We start from the raw sequence: 12,938 nt of genomic DNA, 5'->3' as shown, positions 1-12,938 counted from the left end.
CTCCAAAAATTTTTAAGATAAATAAGGTCGTAGTGCTAGTTAAACAATGAACTTAAGTACCTTCTATGATTTTAGCAAACATACAGATTTCTGAGTGCTGCACGTGTTCAAAATATTGTGGAGTATACAAAAATGAGGAGCACAGCATCACTTTCCTCAATTCTAGCAACAACAGAAAGATAGCCCTAGATAGCATAGGAGGTACTGTCACTGAGGAAGAAGCATAGGGATTCCTTTTTGAGGGGAGGTGGGCCCCCTGACACAGGAACGCCCATGGTAGAACCCTGATGCCTTCATGGTAGCTAGATACCGAACTGCAGGACCAGAAGTCCTCCTACCCAGCGGGAAGACTGAGCCTGCCAACTTTGCACGGCATCTCCAGTGTACACCCTAAGTGTATCTTATGCCTCAAAGCAAAGTAAGATTCAGAAGAATACAGGCCTAATATTTTATGTATCACTACCAATCGTGTTTGCCATTGGCTGTATCTCACTGGAAACTCAAGCTTTCTTTTCAGTTCACCTTCAACAGACCTAAGTTTTACTAAACTGATGTTGCAAAATAAAGAATCCAATTATGTTATCTTCTGTTTTAATTTTAGTACATGAGAATATTTCATTACTTGATTTTATAGTTTTATAAATATAATTACCTTAATGGAATCTAAATTATACTGTGTTAAAATCAATAATCAGGTTGCCTAGATTTACTGATGTATATCCTCACTCCTCTAAACATATTGCTGATAACACTGAAGGCATATTTTTCTGGAGTTTTATTCTACTACCTTGTCCCTCTGGTCCGAGTGTCCTTTATGGGTAATTTACCCATTATCTCCCTAAGAATAATCATCACAGATAAGAATCAAATAATTAAGGTGTTTTCTAGTATGATTTCATGACTTCATTTTAAAACGTAAAATGATTTTGAAGAACTTAAATAAAAAATATTTCTGACACTACTCTGGATATGTGGAAACACATCTGCAGGGCAAATAGCCACCTAGGCTATCCTCAACTTAGGAGCATTTATTTACTCTAACCCCAGCCATGGTCACTGTAAATGGCACTCGCCAAATACTCACTGTTGTTACTCTCTGGAGCACTCAGCTCTTACAGAAAATCTGCTGCCACCAGCACGGACTACAAACCCCAGAGGTCTATGTACTTTACAACAATTTCCCCAACTCCAATGCTGCTTTTTCAAAACAAGAACCTCTATGTTGTTTCATGGTTTGAGATACAGGCATACCTTGTTTTTACTGTGCTTCATAGACATTGTGTTTTTTACAAATTGAAGGTTTGTGGCAACTCTGTGGCAACAAGTCTATCGGTGCCACTTTCCCAATAGTATTATTTTCAGATTAATGCTGTTTTTAAATGTTTAATTATTTTTTTTAGAAGTAATACCACTGCACACCTAACAGACTACAGTATAGTGTAAACATAACTTGTATATGCACTGGGAAAACAAAAATTCACATGACTTGCTTTACTGCAATATTCTCTTCATTGTGGTGGTCTGGAGTCAAACCTGAGATATCACCAATGTATGCCTATACTCTATTTCCACTGCTGAGCCAAAAGAAAGTGAGTTTTTCTTCTACTGTCTTCTTTCAAATACAGAAAACCACCAGACATAACAATGAACACTTGCATATCATTACTGGGAGCAACTACTGTGGAAATAGGGAAGTCCATGACAAAAAGAGGTAAAGAATTCTTAAATACAGGCTCTTGGTTTCTTTGGCAATGTTAAGAGCTAGTTCTGCCAGGGAATAACTATCAGGGGCTAAACATAATTACCATTCCCAAAGGCTCTACTTCTTGCTACTGAGACCTCGCCAAGGTCAGCCAAGGCCATTAAGCCCTGTAACAATGTGAATCACAAGTAGAAGGAGCTGAAGGAATCCTCGCTTACGTGATCAAATGGGGTGGGAACAACAGGAATAAGGGAAAGTTTATTCTCATTGCTGGAAGAAAATATTATTAGCACTCAACAAATTCCATTAAAAACAAGTTAACTCTACAAAATCTCATTACTTTCATAATTTAATGCATAAATATTTCTCAAAGCCAGTAATGAAGCTAGCTTGTGGTTCAGTATTACAAATATAACAGCATTCAGAAGATAAAATATCAACTAAGAAAAAGTTAAAAGCATCATTCTGTAGATCCAGTTACAATATCCAAAAATTTTTTTCTACTAGCGAAAACATGTCAAAGGAAATCTAAATTTTGGACAACTACAAAAAAACTCTGAAGAAAGATCAACTTTAAAACCAAAGGGACTCTGAAATATGTTTCTGATAGAAAAGAATTTAACATTAAGAATCAAGGCAGCTTTCTAAAGAATTTACATTACATTTGGAAGAATAAAAATTCATTAAATTACCTAGAACTGCCATCACTATGCCATGCTCTCTCTTCCTCTTCGGACGTTCCACCACTGACAGCAACAACTTCACCTTCCTAAGAGATAGTTAATACATATTTTATTGTATAGCTTTACAGAATAACATTCTATGATTACAGAAAATATCAGTGATATCTAATAGTATGAATATTAGGATATTTATATTAAAACCTGATTTAAGTTAGTTGTAAAACACAGGCCTCATATTTCTATACAAAAATTCTTGAATGTATCCAAATATTAAGTGTATCCAAAGATAAAATACTTACTAATACTGGATTCAGAGCAATCTCTTGGGTGGATTAACATTTTTTAAAAAAGCCTCATAACACATCTTCTAGACTGGGTGATACCAAATTAATATTTGGTATCAACTTTACTTCCTGGGCTTTTTTTAAAATTTAAGTTTTCTTTTTCTATAGATGCATTGAGAAACTTAAATTCAGGAACTTTTATGTTTTTATTATTATTATTAAAATAGCTTTATCATATAAAAAAAGGATATTCCAACTCAGGTATTATTTTATACAAATGGAGAGGATTAAAAACTACCCAAACACTCTGATTTCTCTTTAGTAAATATTCACTGGTTAACACAGGATACTACCTGTGAAGCCATATTCTTTATAAAAATTGGGTTTTTTTTGGGGGAGGGGGGCACAAAATCTTGCTCCAATAAAAATACCAGCTCACATTCATTAAGCTTTTAGTATATGTCAGAAACTGTTCTAAGCACTTTGTATATATCATCCCATTTGATCTAGACAAACAGTGCTGGTGATAAGAATCAGTCATTTAAATAAAAGAAACTAAAGCTTAAACAGGCTAAGAAATTTACTCAAGGCAGAACAATTAATAAGCAGCAAAGCCTATTTTGAACTCATGTCATTTTACTTCAAAGCTTAGACCCCACTCTACACAAGAACAGTTCAGTGTTACTAACTGCTGGGCACATCCAGATCATTTTTCACAAGGATAATGAAATGTATTTTTTTACTAATTAAATGTTATATCTTGGGGAGAAATTTTTTCCTGTTTTGATGGCTTAAAAATGAAGAATGTATTACATAACTATTCCACAGGGCTTTGAAAACTAGGCAAATATGAAAAGATCAAAATCCAGAGCAAATTTAACCTTTGCTCAATATAACTGAAAAAAAAAAATCTAAACAAGTGATCTGATTATTCCCACTCTTAGTATATTACTTCTTTAAAGGGGGAGAACAGAAACATAATTCTACATTCTAAATACAAAATAAAAAGGTACTATATGGAAGTACAAATTATTTGAACCAAAAACCCAGGATTCTTTCTTTTTTTTTTTTTTTTTTTTTTGCGGTACGCGGGCCTCTCACTGTTGTGGCCTCTCCCGTTGCCGAGCACAGGCTCCGGACGCACAGGCTCAGCGGCCATGGCTCACGGGCCTAGCCGCTCCGCGGCATGTGGGATCTTCCCGGACCGGGGCACAAACCCATGTCCCCTGCATCGGCAGGCGGACTCTCAACCACTGCGCCACCAGGGAAGCCCAGATTCTTTCATTTTTAACTAATATATTGTGCCAAAGGTGATATTCTTTTCTTATTATTCTCCTCTACAAATTTAAGGCATAAACAAATTAGTTTTGAAGACAAATCAAAGAATTAGTAGAATTTTCTTACGTAACAGACGTACCTGGAAATACATTTTGAACTGAATTAATATTTTTAAAATTTTATAGAAACTTAATATTTAAAAGAGTAATATTATAAATCTTTCAAAAATAAATATTTTATAATGCAAATAAATAGCACACATATATTTTACATTCTGTGGCATATCTAAATTGTTATGTGTCAAGTTTATATAATGAGTATATTTTATCTTTTTTTGCCAGACTGAATGTATCGTTTTGTTCTGGCCATACAAGGATCTGAAAACGCTGGAGACTTACTTTTAAATTATGGTTGGAATACTCTCGGTTTGTGCTAATATTGCCCTGTCCATAGAGAATATATGTGGAGAATCCCCACACGTGTCTAACACTGCAAAATGTAACATGACTTCAAAAATATGTAGCTGTCAACATCTCAGATCATAGAGTCTCTGACTTAACTGTGAGTGAAAGGGTAATAGGGAGAGTGCGACAGGGGAAGGAAGACCATTGTAATTGCTAAATAAGACTGATTTGTGACTGCAAATGGATTCCCTTTGCTGAAAGAATATATAATTTAGTAGGGACAATGATATTTATGGAAATAATTATACCTAAGGAATATTTTTAAAATTTACATTGAGAAAGCTATAAATTGGTACAGAGATTAAAAACTAACCAAAAATTGTCAAATGTCTATTGATCAGTTACAGTTACAGACTAGAGCTTCATGGTACCATTTCAAAAACTTGGTTTTGGAGTGAAAGGAACGTGCGTTTAATCCCTGCTCTACCATTTAATAGTTAGGTAAATGTGTAATCTAAACATCTTTGAACTTCAGAGCCCTCAAAATGGGAATAATTAATTCACATGCATTTGTTTTGTGGACTTGAGGTTATGAATATCTGTGCCATGCCCAGAACACACACTACGGTCCTTCAACTATCACTATCATTTTAAGACCTAGACAAACCATGTTTGAGCTACATCTATAAATATAACAATGAATGCAAAGAATAAAAGTTACATTAAAAAAAACAAGTAAAAATGGAAACAGAAATCTATGAGTGTGCTGAGCTCTCACATCTGAAGAACTAGTGCCATTTTCTATCTCTTCTGAAGGTCTGGGAGTCTCTTCCAATGCAGATCTCGTACGATAATTGTGTTGGTTTGCTTGCTGCTTTTTGGATTCTCCAAGATCCAGGAAATGTTCATGAGTATGATTCTGGAAAAAAGTAAATTAAATTTATTTGGAGTATGCTTAAAGAGCACCTTTTACTTTAAAAGTTGTTTTTTTTTTTTTTTTTTTTTTTTGGCGGTACACGGGCCTCTCACTGTTGTGGCCTCTCCCATTGTGGAGCACAGGCTCCGGACACGCAGGCTCAGCGGCTGTGGCTCACGGGCCCAGCCGCTCTGCGGCATGTGGGATCTTCCCGGATCGGGGCATGAACCCGCGTCCCCTGCATCGGCAGGCGGACTCTCAACCAATGCGCCACCAGGGAAGCCCTAAAAGTTGTATTTTTTAATGATAAAAAACCCATTCATATTTAAGATATCCCATAAGTAGACTAAACTATAGTACCACCTCAAATATCTTAACATTAAGTTAAAACACAGGTTTATGATATGTTGAAATTCACTTGCTGATTGACAGGTTATAAAAACTTTTTTTTCTGATGAGGATTCATAATAACAGACTAAGCCTAACACTGAACTCTCCTGTACTTACGCCAAACCTATAGAACAGATATAAGAAAGAGGACCACAGACTGGGAGGCATACATAATAAGGCAGAGGCAAACTAGAAAACAAAATGGTGATCACAAAGCTAACCGATCACTATGAGACTTGGACACCAGGTGACTAGCTCTCTCTTCTGCTGCAGGCAAATGTGAGAAAAAAGTCTTCTTCAGCAGATGAGAAAACAACTAAGACTGATCAAAATAACTGAAAGTCCAACATGGTTATATGACGGAAAAAACTAAACAAAAAGAATAATTTACACCTGAAAAAAAAAAAACCCAACTTGTGAATATAAAAAAATAGAAGGAAAATACTAAAAATTACCTTTGAAAAAAGAGACTGACATCAGACTTATATATACAACATATCGTGCAATAAATCATACAATAAGAAAAAGGAACACTATCTTTAAAGTGTGGACAGAAAATAATTTTTGAACCTATTAGTTATATCCTCAGTCCTTTGAACCTATAGTTATATCCTCACTTTTTTTTTTCTCTCTTCTCATTAACTTTGTTTTAATGGATCTCAAAATTCTGTGACAGATTTCTGGTCAAGTTGTTTCCATTAAAAAGTACTGATTTAAAAACTAGTAAGTTAAAACTGCCACATACAGAAAAACAAATGGTCCACAAAACATTCTCTGTTTCTTCAAGGTTTTATGATGCATTGTTATCCATCAGTCTTTTACTATTCAGCTTAAATGGCTGATCGAGACAAACAGTCCCGAGACAGTTCTTCCACCACTGGTTAAGAATGGGGTACCCGGTACTGGCGATAATGTTCATTTAGCCTTCTGAGCTTTCTGGGCAGACATGGTGACCTTGCCAGCTCCAGCTGCCTTCTTGTCCACTGATCTGACGACACCGATAGCAACTGCCTGTCTCATGTCACGAACAGCAAAGCGACAGTCAGAGGAGCTCTCAACACACAAGGGGGCTTGCCAGGAACCTAACAGTGGCAGGCAGCACCACCACCTTTCAAGAATTTGAGGCCATCTTCCAGAAGCCCCTTCCCAGAACAGTGACCAATCTTCTCCTTCAGGTCAGCAACCCTGCAAGCTGTGTGAGCTGAGCTGTGGTACAATCCAGAACGGGTGCACAGCCAGCACTGACTTAGCTTGGATGGCTCAGGATAATCCCTTGAGCTGTGAAGCTGGCTGCTTCCATCATTCATGGGTTATTTTTGCTGTCAGGAACCACAAAGCTATTATGGCTAGCAGCTCTGACAGACACGTTCTTGACACTGAGGTCTACATTGTCTCAGAAGAGCTTCACCCAAGGCTTCACGTGCACTGCAACAGTTTTTTTTTTAAACTTCAGCTGTAATGACGACTGAAGCAAAGGTGATCACATGCCAGATTTGAGAACCCCAGTCTGCAACTGGCCCACAGGGACAGTACCAATACTACCTGGAGGGGCAGGCACCAAGGGCTTGTCCATTAGACAAGTCGGTGGCAGGATGCCATTCAGAGTTTTAAGCCGCATGGTTCCACTGGCAGTGCCATCCTTATGGGTGACTTTCCATCCCTTGAACCACCGCACATTAGCACTTGGCTCCAGCACGTTGTCACCATTCCAGTAAGAAATCAGCAAAAACACGACTGTGTTGGGGTTGCAGACAATTTTCCTAATGTGGGTGTTGATTCTTTAATTTCCTCTTAACTCTTCTGGCTGTAGGGTGCTCAGTGGAATCCATTTTGTTAACAACAAAGTCTAATATCAGTCAAGTTCAAGTTCATGTGGTTCCCTTTTTCTCTCCAGAAACTTTCAGAATACTCTCTGTTTTAGATATTTTCAAATCTTACTATAATGTGCTTAATTGAGGTTTTAAATTTTTTAATTTTGTATTCTTTTTTCCTTATTCTAGTTGGCATGCTATGCATTTGCTCAGCTAGAGATTAATTCTAGGAAATTCTGGATCATTTTTCCAACTCTTTTCTCCGTCTGTATATTTTTTCTTCTTTGAAGACTCTTACCAAATAAAGCTTTTTTTTTTTTTTACTATGTACTTCTAATCTCTCTGTGTATACAACATACACATTACATAAACATACACATACATGTTTTTCACATTTCCCTCATTCTCTCCATCAATTTATCCCTTGTTGATGCATTCTGAAGAGTTCTTCAACTTGACATTCCAGCTTGTTAACTTATTTTTCAGTGTTTTGTATTCCTCTATTCAACCCATCCATTGAGTTCTCCATTTCAAAGACAAGATGTTTCATCCCAATTTCTCCAACAGAACCCTCTCCAAAACAGCTTGCTGCTACATCATGTTTCCAATATCCTCTCTTATCTCTCTCAGAATAATATGCTGTGTTGAATATCTGAGTATGTTTGGCTCTGGTTTCACAAGTGTATTGGGTGGCACTTGGGAAGGGAGGGAAAAAGAAAAAATCTAGGTTTTGCCCTGTCTCCTAAAAAAGATTCTGTATGTGTATGGGGGGATGGGGCTGTGTACCTCAAGACCTATAATACTGCAAACCTGAGTTCAACCAGTCTCTGTCTCTCCATCACCTCCACTCTCCAGTTCCCTCCCCACAGTCTTGTCACTTCTTCCCTGCACTTTACCTCTACGCTTGCTGAGGCTGTTAACTTGTAAAAGCCAAGTGAAATAAAAGACATTTTCACATACAAGGATACAAGATTTACTCCACACAGATTCTCTTTAAAAGAATTACTGAAGGGTTCTGTAATTTTGCAAAAATTTGGGAAAATATGTAAAAAAGGAAATAATATTCAACTATAATCTCATAAGCTTTGAGTAATTTATTGTTAAGAATGTAATGGATCTTGCTTCTTTCATTTAAATATTATTTATCTACACAAATCTATTTCATTAAAAATTGCTTTTTGTTTCATTTTGTAAAGCTTTATCCACGATTTTGCATTTCATTAGAATAAATTCCAAGTCAAAGAACATGTTTTTAATGCCTTAATATATAATGCGTAAGAAAAAGCTGGTTGTCAACCAACATCTGTTCCCCGCTTCTTGCACAGAAAATGAAATTTTCATTGTCAGAATTTCATGTGACTAAATTCTGGTCAATGGGATATCTGGCACAATGTTGCAGAACAACTTCAAAAAACCTTCCTCAGGAGAGCATATGTACCCTCTGCAACTTCCTCACTGATATGATCTTCCATCTTGCAGCCTTATATGAAAATGCTGACATCTTGAGGCATGAAGTCAAATTCACACATAAGAAAATCAGAAATATTTAGAGCTTCAGTTCTCAACACAGAGGGCATCAAACCAGATCTTGACCACCTACCGAGGCTTTTAAATCTGAGAGAAATACATTTCCCTCAAGGGGAATAAATAAATATTTAAGAGAAATTAAGTAAATTTAAGGCACTATAATTTGGGGACCAAACCTATTATCAAAAATCAACTTTATAATTGCCTTCTAAACAGTTTTTTTTGTATTAATTTATACAACCCCCCTGCACAGTTAGTACCCTCTACTATTAGAGGGAAAAAAATAATGCAACTCTGAGATGAAAGGTAGCATCTCATAACTTCTACATCTGTGATTATCAACAGGAGGTGCTTTCAAACCTTTCTCCAGTCTCATAAAATTTGAAAAACAAATGTTTTTTGTATGTTATAAACACTACTGTCCCACTTGCTTTTTTTCACTTAACAAATACATCATGAACATTTCTCCAAGGCAACGGAGTGAGCTCTAACTCATTTCTTTAAAAAGCTGTAGAGTATTCCATGGGTATATATATGTCATGACATCCTACCTTTCGTCCACCAATAAACACTAAAGTTATTCCAGTTTTTGCCACCAGAGACACTATAAATATCTGCATGCAGACACAAGTATATACATTCACATCAATTCTTTTCTTTCTAAAAAAATAGTGTTCGAAGTACCACTACTGGATTAAAAGATAAGCACATCCTTTTAATTTTTACAGATATTACCATATTCCATCCATAAAAGTGGCAGCCAATAGAAGCTCACAATCATTATATGAATTATGTCCCCACATCCTTGGATTCAGAGCCAAGGATACCCAAAAAAGAGTATGCTTTCCAGCCACCATGAAAAAAACCACCACCAACAACAACAACAAAAACCTAAAAATGAAAAGATTATTTCAGATTATACTAACAGAAACTGTAGCAGTGTAGGGTCCTACTGATGCCAAGGTATGATACCCTTAGTAAAGGAAAACATAAAATAATTGCAAAGGACTACTTGAGTAGTCAGAAAAGGTAGCTGTAATAAAGGAAACTACTTTAGAAGGTCTGAGGAACTCAAATAAGAGGAAGGAGCACAAAGCTGGGTCTAGAGACCAGTCAACCCTTGACACTCAAGAAGGTTAAGTACATATCTCTGCCAGATTAGGGCATAACCAGTTGAAATCCACTGGACTGAAAAGTTTTTCCAGAGTAGGATGACAGACAAACCAACAGGGCAAACTAGTAGGGACAATTTACCTATCTTAATGGAGAAAATGAGAACTATTATTTATAGCAGCACAGCTGTCTTAATTACCTGCAATAACAAATAGGTGCAAAACAGTAAAAAAAAAAAAAAAAGTGTAGGACAAAATAAAACCAGAACACTGTTTTACAGTGTGCCATCAATGGCAGAACTAAAAAAAAGATCTTGCTTAGGCTTAAGGTGTAATTTATTAGATTTAACAGGCATATTACAATTGGCATTTGGGGAAAAGGTATGCTAGAAAGTAGGAAATGTAATATTAAAGATAATCCAAAGATAATCGAGAATTAGCTATGTTAACTTTATTTCACTAGTTAAATATCCTGTCTACAATATTAACATGTTTAATTACAAAATGGTCACTGTACTTATGAAGCAAATATTAAACATCTAAGTAATTACTATTTACCTTGGAGACAGTGGGCATTTTATTCTCTTTTGGAACTGTGAAGTGTTTTCTTTTCTCTTCTGATCTGTAAGTCTTTATTTCCTCTTCTCCCTTTGCAGTTCTCCATTCTTCTTGCCTACTGAAAGAGAATTAAAAGCCACATATAATCTGTAATGTTTATAACTGATTTCTCCCCAAAGGGAATGTTAGGTATCAGCGAGGGGATGTTACTTCTGATGCCTTCTTTTCAGATGAGGCATGTGATAAAGATTTCTGAGTTTAATTTCATAGATTGTGAGCTCTGGACATTGAGCATTAAATGACTGGAATACTGGAAAGACAGACTCTGTCCACTTGAACTAGATACTACCGTTTCTACTATTGTCTTTGGCAAATAAAGTTTTAGGATCTGGGAACACGGTTACTCCTAAGGTAACTGCTCCAAGGATTAAAAACAGAATTTATTTATTCTTCAAAACTTACGTCAGTGTTGGGCTTACGCTGTGATAATCTTATATGCAATACAGATAGCTGGAATTTTTAAAAAAAATAATAAGGCACAACAGACCCTTGAGGTAGAACTAACATTAACTCCCGAAGCCCTGAAAGAACTACATTCTCTCCAGTGAAAGGCAGGTCAGGCTTCAGCCACTGAAAAAACTTCAACTCTATCCAGGTATCAAGCAGAATTTGAGCAACAGAAGTTTTGAGGAACATTAACTGTGAACTTTAACTTCATGGAACCTGAACTCACAAGGACAAGAGAATTCTTAAAAAATTTTAATTCCTTAAGACTTTAAGGTTTTTGAACTGGAAGGGTATTTAATCTTTGAACTTTAATTTTTCCCTGGAGATATCACGGTTGGAAGGGAGTTAATATTCGAACCTGGAAGAGCTCTATAATGTTGACATTTTATTACTTGGGTATATCAATGTTGTCATTTTATACTTAATTGCAGAATCTCTAATGAGGCTGGTCAAGATTCTGAATGGAAATGAGTGAACTTGAATCTTGTGAAAAGAATGCCCTTGGATTTAATTTTGTTTGTTCTTAATTTGTTTTTTTTTAATTAAACTTTTTTATTGAGATAACTATGTTCTCTGTTTTTTTCTGAGATAACTGTATGTTCACATACAGTTCTAAGAAATAATACAAAGAGGTTCCTTGTGTCCTTTACCTAGCTTCCCCCTATGGTAATATCTTGCACAACTATAGTACAACATCATAACCTGGATCTGGATATTGATACTACCCACTGATATTCAGAGCTCCCCAGTTTTACTTCCACTCATGTGTGTGTGGTTGTATTTAGTTCTCTCCGAGTTTATCACATGTGTACGTTTGTGTATCCATTGGCCCAGTGAAGATACAGAAAGAACATTTCCATTACCACAAAGGTCCCTTGCGGTGCCCTTTTAATGATCATAGCCACCTTCTTCTCCTCCTCAGCCCTTCCTCTTCACAATGTCTAGCAACCACCAATCTGTTCTCCATCTCTATACTTTTGTCATTTCAAGAGTAGTCCATAAATGGATTAATACATAACCTTTGAGACTGGTTGCTCACTGTAATTCCCTGAAGATTCAATCAAGTTGTGTATCAACAGGTCGTTCCTGTTTAATGCAGTCTTATTCTATGGTGTGGAAATACCATAGTTTGTTTAATCATACACCCACTGAAGGACATCTGGGTTGTTTCTAGGTTTTGGCTATTACGAATAAAGCTGCTACACATTTGTGTACAGGTTTTTGTGTGAAAATAAGTTTAATTTCTTTGGGATAAATCCCCAAACAGTGCAATCAATGGATCATATGATAGTCCTATGTTTAGGTTTCTAAAAAGATGCCAAACTCTTTTCCGGAGTGGCTGCACCATTTTACATTCCCACCAGCAATGCATGGGGGATCCAGTTTCTCCACACCCTTCCCAGCATTTGGTGCTGTCATTGTATTTCAGCCATTCTGATAGGTACATAGATTATTTCACTGAAGTTTTAATTTGCGTTTCACTAATGGCTAATGATGTTGAGTATCTTTTCATGTGCTTATTTGCCATCTGTATATACTCTTTGATGAAATGTCTATTCATAGCTTTTGCCCAATCTTCTAATTGGATTGCTTTGTTTACTGCTGAGTTTTGAGAGTTCTTTATATATAATAGATATTAATCCTTTGTTGGCTATGGGATTGGATTTAATTTTAATGCAAAGCTCCAGGAAGGCCGAATACCCTTTGAAGTAATGGCCACAGCCTCGCTGGACCATACGCTCAATGGTCAAGCTCAAAGAGAGAGA

The 12,938-nt window shown here is 36.3% G+C and overlaps 1 protein-coding gene across 1 annotated transcript in view; it reads right to left on the bottom strand.

Moving 5' to 3' along the window:
• Positions 1–12,938, bottom strand: part of PHIP (pleckstrin homology domain interacting protein) — a 122,689-nt gene that overhangs the window by 33,193 nt on the left and 76,558 nt on the right. Inside the window, exons 20-22 of the mRNA XM_065888990.1 lie at positions 10,666–10,783; positions 5,130–5,270; positions 2,395–2,471 (exon numbers count right to left, since the gene is read on the bottom strand). Coding sequence (XP_065745062.1) covers positions 2,395–2,471; positions 5,130–5,270; positions 10,666–10,783 — 336 coding nt within the window. The remainder of the gene's footprint in view (positions 1–2,394; positions 2,472–5,129; positions 5,271–10,665; positions 10,784–12,938) is intronic.

This window comes from Phocoena phocoena, chromosome 12, assembly GCF_963924675.1.
Source record: "Phocoena phocoena chromosome 12, mPhoPho1.1, whole genome shotgun sequence".
NCBI classification, from domain to species: Eukaryota; Metazoa; Chordata; class Mammalia; order Artiodactyla; family Phocoenidae; genus Phocoena; species Phocoena phocoena.
This window is presented reverse-complemented; position numbering and strand designations above follow the sequence as displayed.